The sequence below is a fragment of the Anolis sagrei genome, chromosome 3, assembly GCF_037176765.1.
Source record: "Anolis sagrei isolate rAnoSag1 chromosome 3, rAnoSag1.mat, whole genome shotgun sequence".
NCBI classification, from domain to species: domain Eukaryota; kingdom Metazoa; phylum Chordata; class Lepidosauria; order Squamata; family Dactyloidae; genus Anolis; species Anolis sagrei.
In genome coordinates, this window is record NC_090023.1 from 222,008,839 (window position 1) to 222,021,596 (window position 12,758).

Here is a 12,758-nt window from a genome sequence, read left to right on the forward strand (position 1 = left end):
CCCCACCCAAGTTGTACCAGTTTTCGGGTTAAAACCAGACCCACAGCCACCTGTCCTGGAGTTGTTTTTTTGATGTTGTAATACTTGTTATAAAAGTGAACCAGAAGGGAAGAGGAAACTCATTCAGAGAGTCAAAGAAGCAGTGAAAACCAGAGGTTTTGATCCTTGTCACCAGCCCAACATGTCTAGGAAAAGCAGTGCACCTCAAGCAGGTGAGTGAGGGACCGGGAGAGATGGAGAAGAGTATAATCTGATAGAGAAGCTCTGGTGGAAGTTTCCATCTGAATGACGACAGAAATATCAAGATAGTGGAAGGATTACCATTCCAAGTGATATTTGGTGTGATATTGTTGTAGACCGGGAGCCTCAAAATGTTTAAGCAGAGGGCCAGTTCATGGTCCCTAAGATTGTTGGAACCCCCAGTGGCACAGTGAGTTAAACCACTGAGCTGCTGAACTTGCTGATCAAAAGGCCGCAGGATCAAATCCGGGGAGCGGCGTGAGCTCCTGCTTCTGCAGACCTAGCAATTTGAAAACATACAAATGTGAGTAGGTCAATAGGTTGGAAGGTAACAGCGCTCCATGCAGTCATGGCAGCCACATGATCTTGGAGGTGTCTACGGACAACACTGGCTCTTTGGCTTAGAAATGGAGACACAACTGGACTTAATGTCAGGGGAAAACCTTTACTTTTTAAGACTGTTGGGGGACTGGACTATCGTTTGGGGGGTGGGAAGGGAGGAAAGAATTCCTATGCACACTGCACATACCTTATTTGTGATGCAAACAAAAATGAAAGAAGAATGCAGTATTTATTCACAAAGCGACAATTCAATGCCCAACATCATAAAAACATTTAAAACATTTTAAAACATTGATATATCATATAAGACTATAATAGTTAGTAAAACAAATCATTTTATCCCCTAAATAAAAACATAATCGATTTACAACGAAGAACCATTTTAACCAACTTAAACTTAACAGAATTTCGATGGGAAGTCTGGGCCTGCTTTTGGCTGACGAGATAGTCAAATTAATTAGGATTGTTGTTGTGTGCCTTCAAGTCATTTCAAACTTAGGGTGACTCTAAATCTAACATTTAGGGCTGGGGTCGGGTAAATGACCTTGGAGTGCCGCATCCAGCCTGCATACCTTGGTTTGGGGACCCCTGTTATAGATTATTCCTGCTGTCAGTAACATGAAAAAATACTTTTAGAAAGCAATTCATGATAAAGGCTCTCATAATATCCCAACAAGTGAGACATTTGTCACCAGTGCCATTGTCTTTACTCCCTTTTAGCCTTTCCAGTATTCTGAAATGTTGGAGGCTGTTTATTGTGCTAATCAGCTTTCAGTTTCCTTTTTAATTCATAAGAAACAGAGCCCCTAAATCCAAAACTTCAAGATTAAAAAAAAGAGGTTTTAGTTAACCCAAGGTCCTTCCATATTATTATAACTGAAGGAATATTGGTGAAAAAAAATCAAGTTCTTCTCATCACATTACACTTAAATCTGAGGGAATAAATCAAACTGCATGATATGGAATCATAGAATTACAGAGCTGGAAGAGACCTTGAGGGCCATCCAGTCCAACCTCCTGCCAAGAAGCAGGAAAATCGCATTCAAAGCACCCTCAACAGATGGCCATCCAGCTTCTGTTTAAAAGCCTCTAAAGAAGGAGCCTCTACCACACTCTGGGGCAGAGAGTTCCACTGTTGAACAGTTCTCACAGTTAGGAAGTTCTTCCTAATATTCAGGTGGAATCTCCTTTCCTCTAATTTGAAGCCATTGTTCTGCATCCTAATCTCCAGGGCAGCAAAAAAAAAAACAAAACAAAAAAACCCCCTAAAAACAAGCTTGCTCCCTCCTCCCTATGACTTTCATTCACATGTTTAAACATGGCCATCATGTCTCCCCTAAGCCTTCTCTTCTGCAGGCTAAACATGCCCAGCTCTTTAAGCCACTCCTCATAGGGCTTGATCATTTTAGTCGCCCTTCTCTGGGCACATTGTCAACATCTCCCTTCAATTGTGGTGCCCAGAATTGGATACAGTATTCCAGGTGTGGTCTGACTAAGACAGAATAGAAGGGTAGCATGACTTCCTTGGATCTATACACTATACTCCTATTGATGCAGGCCAAAATCCCATTGGCTTTTGTAGCTGCCACATGACATTGTTGGCTCATGTTTAACTTGTTGCCCACAAGGACTCCAAGAGCTTTTTCATACATACTGCTGTTGAGCCAGGCGTCCCCCATTCTGTATATTTGCATTTCATTTTTTCTGCCTAAGTGGAGTATCTTGCATTTGTCTCAGTTGAACTTCATTTTGTTTGTTTTGGCCCATTTCTATAATCTGTTAAAATCATTTTGAATTCTGCTCCTGTCTTCTGGAGTTATAGAAGCCATGGGTATGTAAGAAAAATACTGGTTGTTTTGTTAACTGAATTCTTCTTTTAATTAAGGGCCAGCCAAACTGGATGTGGGCTCAGAGGTTACGTATATAAGAAGCAACCAGGTGGTGCTTGATAACACCATTGTCCCAGCAGAGATTGTCATCTCCAATGGCAAGATTGTTGAAGTTCTGCCAAAGAGAAACTGGGCCAGACCCGGAGGAGAAAAGGTATCACTCAATTTCATATGTTATTTATTTGTGATTTCTTTCACAACCATATGTACTTTCCCTTTGCAGCCATTCAATTTCCAGGATGGTTTAAAAATTAAAACAAAAACAAAAGCATGTTCTAACACAACAAATGGAATAATAGAATCATAGAGCTGGAAGAGACCTCATGGGCCATTCACTCCAACCGCTGCCAAGAAGCAGGAAAATTGCATTCAAAGCACCTCGACAGATGGCCATCCAGCCTCTGTTTAAAAGCCCCCAAAGAAAGAGTCTCACCATAGTCCGAGGCAGAGCGTTCCACTGCTGAACAGCTGTCACAGTTAGGAAGCTCTCCCTAATGTTCAGGTGGAATCTCCTTTCTTGTAGTTTGAAGCCATTGTTTCGCATCCTAGTCTCCAAGGTAGCAGAAAACTAGCCTCCTCCCTCCTACCTATTTCCCCTCACATATTTATCATGTCTCCTCTCAGTCTTCTCTTCTGCTGGCTAAACATGCCCAGATCTTTAAGCCATTCCTCATAGGACTTGTTCTCCAGACAAGCCCTATGTTAAAAACAGCTGTAGATCCAACATTCTTTTTTATTCTGATAGAATAAAAACAGTTTGAATCCAAGACTGAAAAGCCATAAGTGTGAGTGCAAGCTGAGAGGCCCCGAAGAAAAAATTATTACACATATATTTAGAGAGAATCTCATTAAAGAATTCAAGAAGCTATGAGTTCCCTAATATTTAGAGAAACTCTGACATTTAGCACTAAAATTATTGCTGTATAAGAAATGGTGAATGATGTTTATTGTAGGGAATAAAACCCATTCAACATGTGTGTCATATGCAGAGTTTGGAAAACTAGTTATAAAAAGTAATTCATTCTAATTTTTAATTGCAATAGTTATAGAGTGTCATTGCAATGTTAAGAAAGAAACACTTGTGCGGCTCAGTACATTTTGTTCCTTTTTTGAGGTGCCAGACTTAAAATTCATAAGACAATGGAATAAAACTTTAAAATGTTTATAAAAATGCCCTCTAAAGAAACCATTTAAAAAGTAACTAGAAACTGTTACTTGATACACCGATATGAAAGCTTAATCTCTACTTGTTGCATTGCTTGTCTTCTACAATTATGTAGCCTTGAGTCCATGGCAAAAGAATAGTAAAATCTAAAACGTGAGCAAAAGATACTGCGTAATTTAATAATTTTATTGTAACGAATAGTAAATGATTTTTTGACCTTTGAATGTAGAAAGAAAGTTGCATTGTATGATTATACAATGATTTTCCATACCCCACCTTGCTAAAACAAAAATAAGATTCACCTTTAAAAAAAATAAATTAGATAGAAATCAAAATACAAATACTACAACATATTTATTTTTAAACATTTTTAAAACAGTTACAAACATTTTTAAACAACTGTATCCTCCTTAGGTTTTAAGGTTATTTACAGCAACTCATTTTAATTACTTCAGAACTTCTGAGCACATAAAAGTGGTCCAAAATTAGCACTACAATGCATACACAATGGCTTTTGAAGATACATAATTCCATAGATAGGATGATTTGAATTGGATTGTAATTGATTATCCACCACAATGCTTACTCTGGTGATTTGGGAGTGTGAAGCTGGATCCTTTCCTCCTAGCTATACAAAAGTACATGAATGACACTCTTGTAATAATAATAATAATAATAATAATAATAATAATAACATGGATGTGGCTCAAAAATGGAACTTTGAAAAAGGAGACGTAGGGCCTGATTCTGGCAGCCCAAGAATAAGCCATTAGAACCAATGCCATCAAAGCCAGAATTGAAAAGACGACAATAGATCCCAAGAGTAGACTCTGCAAGGAAGCAGATGAAACGATGGATCACATACTCAGCTGCTGCAAGAAGATTGCGCAGACAGACTACAAGCAGAGGCATAACACTGTTGCTAAGATGATCCATTGGAACTTGTGCCACAAATACCATTGGCCTGCAACAAAGAACTGGTGGGATCACAAGCCTGAAAAAGTTATGGAAAATGAAGATGTCAAAGTACTCTGGGACTTCAGAATTCAGACTGACAGAGTTTTGGACCACAATACTCCTGACCTCATGATCATGGGGGGGAAACAAGTATGGATCGCCAATGTTGCAATCCCAGACGACAGCAGGATTGATGAGAAGCAACTGGAAAAGCTTACATGATATGAGGATTTAAAGATAGAACTGCAAAGACACTGGCACAATCCGGTAAAGGTGGTCCCAGTGGTGATCAGCACACTGGGTGCAGTGCCTAAAGACCTTGGCCTGCACTTAAAAACAATTGGTGCTGACAAAATTACCATCTGTCAGCTTCAAAAGACCACCTTACTCACATCTGCACGCATTATTTGCTGATACATCACACAGTCCTAGACACTTGGGAAGTGTCTGATGTGTGATTGAATACAAAAACCAGCATAGTGATCTTGTTTGCTATGTACTAATTTTGTTATGCATCAAATAATAATAATAATAATAATAATAATAATAATAACACATCTTTATTTATATTCCGCTTTTCTCCCTAAATGAGACCCAAAGCGGCTCACAACACTTTAAAAACAATACAGATCCAGCATACAAATAACAATAATCTATAAAACTATATATACAATAGGACAGAAATAAACATAAATAAAAATATTCATCAAGAACACTTACAATTGTTGTGGGAAACTCATCAATACAACTGTAGCCATTAAGTAGTGATTTATATTGGAAGAGGAGATGTGCTTGGCTGTTGTGCCACTGCCACTGTATCCCTGATGGGAAAGTTTTGCAAAAGGAGGTACTGAATACCTCCTTGCACACTATATAATAAAATACTTAGGCTGGCATAACCTCTGGTTACACTGGTGTAAATCACCAAGAGGATTCTCACATTATGAATGAGAAGGCATTTGCTCATTTAATTTCAGATCCAGGGGAAGGTTGTGATGATAAAGTATTGATTCAGGCAGGTTTATGGTGTGATAGAGATGGCATGCCTTCAAATAATGAGGTCCCAGGTCTATTCTGAAAGAGAAAGGAACAGTTATACCAGAGCATTGCACATTTGGAGAGCTTGCGTGAAGCTAGTTGTAGAAGGGAGCAATCCCAACACCAAACATTACATCCCTGGAGGCTAATTCTCCACTCAGTTACACATGTTTTACACTGCTATGGCTCTATTGACTTCACTGCAACTGAGCAGAGAACAAAGCCCCAAAGCCATAAGGTAAGTAAGGAGCAGTGAATCAAGTCCACAGCTAATGCATTGGATAGGGAGCACAATCATATATGTTCTTCCTCTCTTTTTTTTTTAGCCCCCTTCCTTTAAAGGTTGAACTTTTAGTTACCTGGCCACTGACCTTTTATCAGTGTTTGCTGCTGATCCAGAGTATTATTCATATTTCTTGGCTAATAATTGACCCCCCCACACACCCCACTGGTGAATTATTCATGATCAGCCCATGTGTAGAGCTCATGAGACAGATTTGGGTAGAAAAGCTGCTGGCTTGCTTTCTTATAAAAATAGTCTCTCCATGTGAGTCATCAGAATGTTATATGAGCAGCATTAGCAAGATAGGAATATAAGAAAGTTGAAGTCCTACCTTGATTAATTTCCTGATTTCCAAATTAGATGACCATATGAAGCAGTGGCACAGTGGGTTAAACCGCTGAGCTCCTGAACTTGCTGATCGAAAAGTCACAGGTTCGAATCTGGGGAGCAGCGTGATTCCCTGCTGTTAGCCCCAGCTTCTGCCAACCTAGCAGTTCGAAAACATGCAAATGTGAGTAGATCAATAGGTACTGCTTCAGCAGGAAGGTAAAAGTGTTCCATGCGGTCATGCCAGCCACATGACCGTGAAGGTGTCTAAGGACAACGCCGGCTCTTTGGCTTAGAAATTGAGATGAGCACCAACCCCCAGAGTCAGGCACAACTGGACTGGAGAAAACCTTTACCTTACTATTGTAGCAGCACATAGGAGAGATAATACCAAGAGCAATCCTTTCTGGAGGCAGAAAAGGTATGTTTTTATTTTCAGCTGAGACTCTGGTGAGGAGTTGCGTCCAAAAGCAACCAGAGTAAGGATAAAGGCGTTGACTCTCCTTTTATACAACTTCAAATGCAGGCAAACGAAGAAACATGCTTCTACATACATTAATATCATCACTACATCACCTTAAGCATCATAGAAATATCAAATTCTATCTTCCAACATGCAAGTGGCATGTCTCTATATTTTTCTAAAAGCAGTTTACAGCTTACACCAATCCATCAAGGGGCCTACTTTGATCTGTCAGGAGGGAGGGAGATAACTCCTTACTTTTTAGAAGAAGGTATGGCCTGGGCTATGCTGTTCCAGTCTCTGTATAGATAACATGCCCCCCCCCCTTCTCCTCCCTCTTTCAACACAGATCTCCTTCAGCATTCTTTCTGGCCTGTCAGCTTGGCTTTCTAATACAGAGAGAACCTGTTTCTTCTTACATTTCAGTGCTTCTAAAGTACATATAATATATGTATAAATATCTATATTTCCAATATCTCCCCATCACTATGGAGCCCACAGGTAGAACATAGGATAATAGCAGTTACATGTGGTTTATTTGGGTGCATATACATTGAAGGATTGATGTAGTTTAACACCATTTTCACAGTCATGGCTCAGTGCTATGGAATCTTGGGGATTGTAATAGTTTGTAAAAGTCTTTAGCTTTCTCTCCCAAAAAGTGCTAATGCTTCACCACCAAATGAGAACTCCCAGGATTCCATAGCATCGAGATTTGGCAGTTAAAGTGGTGTCAAACTGCACTAATTCTACATTGTAGATGCATCCCAGAACTTGGGAAATAACAGGTTCTAATTTGCACAATAGAATTCACTGGGTGGCCTTGAGGCAATTCTTCCCTTTTTTTCTAAACCTAACCTTTCACAGGGCGATTGTAAGGGTCAATGGTAAAGATAAGAGCTATGCATGGAACACTGAGCTTATTGGAGGAAAGATAATGATAAATAGTTCTCTCTTATTGTTCTTCCATGGCAACCATTCAAAGGGATACTAACTTAGATTCTGGATAAAGCTATCATGACTAGAAGCTACTGACAACTGTATCTTCCATGAATAATTTGAATTCCCTTTCAAAAATATTGCAAGACCCATTTCCACAAGATCTATTGCCAGATCTTGTGGGAATGAATGGCACAGTTAGCCTGTTTTTAATTAAAATAGTAGTTTACATAGAATCATTGAGTTGGAAGAGACATTGTGTGCCATTTAGTCCAACCCCTGCCAAGAAGCAAGAAAATCACATTCAAAGCAGCCCCGACAGATGGCCATCCAGTCTCTGTCTAACAACCTCCAAAGAAGGAGCCTCCACCACACTTCAGAGAGTTCCACTGCTGAACAGCTCTCACAGTCAGTCAGTACTTCCTAATGTTCAAGTGGAATCTCTTTTCCTAGAATTTGAAGGCATTGTTCCACATTCTAGTCTCCAGGGCAGCGGAAGACAAGCTTGTTCCCTCCTCTCTATGATTTCCCCTTATATATTTATACATGGCCATCATGTCTGCTCTCAGCCTTCTCTTCTGCAGGCTGGACATGCCCACAACTTTAACCCACTCCTCATAAGGCTTGTTCTCCAGACCTTTCATTCTTTTAGTCATCCTCCTCTGGACATATTCCAGCTTGTCAACATCTCCCTTCAATTGTGGTGCCCAGAATTGGACACAGTATTCCTGGTGTGATCTGCCCAAGGCAGAATACAGAGGTAGCATGACTTCCCTGGATCTAGACACTATGCTCCTATTGATGCAGGCCAAAATCCCATTGGCTTTTTTAGCTGCCACATCACATTGTTGGCTCATGTTTAACTTGTTCATGAGGGCTCCATGATCCTTTTCACATGTATTGCTATCAAGCCAGGCAACCTTCATTCTGTATTTTTGCATTTCATTTTTTTCTGCCTAAGCGGAGTATCTTGCATTTGTTGCTGTTGACCTTCATTTTGTTTTTGCCGATCTCTCTAATCTGTTAAGATCGTTTTGAATTCTGCTCCTGTCTTCTGGAATATTGGCTATCCCTCACAATTTGGTGTCATCTGCAAACTTGATGATCATGTCTTCTAACCCTTCATCAACCTGTGGGTCCCCAGATGTTTTGACCTTCAACCCCCAGAAATCCTAACAGCTGGTGAACTGGCTGGGATTTCTGAGGAGTTGTAGCCCAAAACACCTGGGGACCTACAGGTAGAGAGCCACTGATCTAATTCATTAATAAAGATGTTGAACAGAACCAGGCCCAGGACATGTGTTACTCCACTGTGTACTGGAAAAATTAGACCCATAGTAATGTAATTCAAATTAGACGCACGGTAATGTAATTCATCACTGTAATTTTTGCAGAAAAAGAAATGGTTTCAAATCAGTATTGGCTTAAATCCCATTAGTCCCAGCTAAAAGAGACCCATTGAATCATTTGGATTTACCTATCTATTGTCTCACCGTTCAATATATAGCTCAATGAATCTACTTTAGTTAGAAATAAGTACAGGATTCAAAAATGGTTGCTAATAGATAGTTCATCTATGTGCATGCACATTTTACCCAGCAAAGGACTCTTCTCTGCACCTCCTTTCTTTTATTGAGTTGAAGATCTTGACATCTGTACCTTTTTTATTTATACATTTTTATTTATAAAATTATTGCTGTCCTATCTTTTGGTCCTTAGATTTGCTCCAAAATTAGCTAATTATACATTTAATTTAATTTATTTTTTTGTGTCAGGAGCGACTTGAGAAACTGCAAGTCGCTTCTGGTGTGAGAGAATTGGCTGTCTGCAAGGACGTTGCAGATTTTTTAAAATGTTTTAGCATCCTTGTGAGAGGCTTCTCTCATGTCCCCACATGAGGAGCTGGAGCTGACAGAGGGAGCTCACCCACGCTCTCCCTGGATTTGAACCTGCGACCTGTCAGTCTTCAGTCCTGCCGGCACAAGGGTTTAACCCACTGTGCATTAAACTCCTACAATATAAACATCACTAAAAAATTTAAACCAATGGACTTTCATTAAAAAACATCAGCTAAGAATGTAAGACAAGTCAAAAGTATAAACCAAATAATTTTAAAATAATAAGTGTTGGGAGTCAAGGATGTGTTGCATTTCACCTTGTGACCAATGTATAATTGATGCAGTTTGACACCACTTCCACTGCCATAGTTTAATACTACAGAATCACAGGAGCTGTAGTTTTACACGGAGTTTAACCTTCTCTGTCAAACAGTGCTGGTACCTCACCCAACTACATTTCTCAGGATTGTATAGAATTGAGCCATGGCAATTAAAGTTGTGTCAAACTTCATTAATTCATTAATACATATCATTCATGTTGTGGGAGATTCTGCTTTTACCATTTCCAAGAAATTGTACCTCTCTGATATTTGCTGGAACAGTCAGTTCTTTGTGTGACACTAATGTATTGCTGATGAACTACATTACCAAGGGTCTTCCAGTATTTTGCAAATGACATCTTATTTCCTTCCCTACACATTTCTCATTACAGAGCTGTGTTATGGCGTTGCTAGCCTGGTGACTCGGTATCCCTGGTGTAAAACTATTATCACACACTCAGGAGCCTTGGGCCATCCAGCCATAGTAATTGGACCCTAGGTTTGCACTGTCAAAATCCTAGCTGGATTTTAAGTCTTTGTGGAGAATTTGTGCATATCATCTGTGATGTCCCTAGAGTGCTTTCATATTACTAGCCCACTAATTAATTGTGAAGCTGCCATCAATTAATCACAGCTGCTATGCTACTTTGAAGACATTAATTATACCAAAACTAGCATGTGCATCCCACTTCTAAACTGTCCATATACATTAGTCCAGTAGTCCTTAGAATAATTCTGCAACTTGGTCATTCCCCATGTAAATTGCATGAAAACTGCAGTATTATGAAGAAAAAGGGATGGAAACATCTAAATATGGATGTTATTGTATCTTACCCAATTCCAACTCCCAGAATTCTCTGGGCACAGTTGTGATATATAGTGGTAAGACAACATAAAACTGAAGTGTAAATATGGCATTATTGAGGTTGCTGTAAGTTTTTGGGGCTGTATGGCCATGTTCCAGAAGCATTCTCTTCTGACTTTTCACCCGCATCTATGGCAGGCATCCTCAGAGGTTGAGAGGTCTGTTGGAAACTAGGCAAGTGAGGTTTATATATCTGTGGATTGTCCAGGGTGGGAGAAAGAACTTTTGTCTATTGGAGGTGTGTGAATGTTGCAATTGGCCTCCCTGGATTAGTATTTAATGGCCTTGTAGCTTCAAAGCCTGGCTGGTTGCTGTCTGGGGATCCTTTGTTGGGATGTGTTAGCTGGCCCTGATTGATTATTGTCTGGAATTATCATGGTTTTTTAGTGTTGCTCTTTGTTTGCTCTCCTGATGTTATAGTTTTTAAATACTAGTCAGCAGATTTTGTTCATTTTCATGGTTTCCTCCTTTCTGTTGAAATTGTCCACGTGACACTACAAGACCATGAAATGCTAATCAAGGTGTCCAATTGCAACATCTACACTTGCCTCAAGCAGACAAGAGTTCTTTCTCCCATACTGGACATTCCACAGATATATAAACCACACTTGCCTAGTTTCCAACAGACCTCACAACCTCTGAAGATTCCTCTCATAGATGTGGGCAAAACGTCAGGAGAAAATGCTTCTGGAACACAGCCATACAGCCTGGAAAACTCACAGCAACCCAGGAATTTCGGCCATGAAAGCCTTCGATAACACATGGCATTATTTGTTTCTGCCTTCCTTCCTCTTATTTTAGACAAACACATTAGATTGGCTTTCAGGTTTTGATTGTGTGCATTAATAAAAATGGGAGAATGAGAACAGCCTAAGGGAATGCACAATTGACTGGAGATTTAAAGAGAGGCAGACAAATTAAGCAGGAATGACATAAAATGCAGCTGAGCCTCTGAAAGTCAATGAATTTCCAGAAGACCTGGATGAAAAGACAAACAGCTACTGTGTTTAATTCATCCACTCATACAAAAGGATCATTTACTGAAAGCATTAGGAATCCATTCTTCCACATCCCCACTTTGCAATTGCAGGCTGCCTATTCGAAGTTGGTTGATGCAAAAACCATTTCCTATGTTCAAAGAACGTATACTCAAACTGGATTCCTCGGGGCAAACCCAGGCACAGGAATAGCATGTGCGTTCCGTATTGCAGTGAAAAGGGCTATAACAAAAAGGAAGAAGAATCACCTTACTAGTCTTAGTATGCACATAAACTCAGGTGTATGGCTGAGATTTCACGTTGATGGCTGTGTCACCGCATGTTAGAGATACTCCTCCTTGCGTAAGACTGAAGCAATAACTTAAGATATCTTTTCTAACACATGTAAAGCAATGTTAATGAATCAAAAATGTTAAAACTCTCTGCAAGTAAGAACTACATTTTGGAAAACATTATTCAACACATTGGTAATAGAGAAAATATTTTGTTGGATGAGCTTCCTGTTACTTTTCCTGTGATTTCAAACATACTTTTTAGAATGGCCAAAAAGTCTAGCAGTGCTAACTCTGAATAGCAGTGCTAATGTTAGAATGGAACAAATAGTTTTATGTGGGTGGTATAGTGTTATAGAAAGCCTATTTAGATAGTACTATGTGTCATATTTCACTGACTTTGATTGTCTCAGGATATTGACATTTGCTGTTTTCCTTATATAAAATCAACACACTTGCACAAGTCTCATTCTGACAGCAGTTTGTGGCTTTTAAAACGTTTGCAAAATAGAGTTGAAAGAGACTATCAGATCATCAATCCAACCCCACTTTCCCATTCAGGAATACACAGGGCCCTTCCAGACAGGTTCTGGGCTCAAGCTTTCTGTTTATCCCAGATTATCTGGCAGTGCAGACTCATATAATCCAGTTTAAAGCAGTGCCGATTCATATAATCCAGTTTAAATGATCAAATCCTGGGATATAGGGCCTGTCTGGAAGGTCCCACGGTCAAAGCACTTCTGACAGATGACCATCCATTTTCTGTTCAAAGACTTCCAGAGGAGACTCCACTACAATTCATGGTGGAGTCTTTTAAATCAT

At 39.6% G+C, this 12,758-nt stretch overlaps 1 protein-coding gene across 1 annotated transcript in view; it reads left to right on the forward strand.

The window, feature by feature from the left end:
- The window catches only part of LOC132770780 (allantoinase, mitochondrial-like), a 30,505-nt gene continuing 17,747 nt past the window's right edge, over positions 1-12,758 (forward strand). Inside the window, exons 1-2 of the mRNA XM_060768064.2 lie at positions 1-212; positions 2,468-2,625. Coding sequence (XP_060624047.2) covers positions 182-212; positions 2,468-2,625 — 189 coding nt within the window. The 5' untranslated portion in view covers positions 1-181. The remainder of the gene's footprint in view (positions 213-2,467; positions 2,626-12,758) is intronic.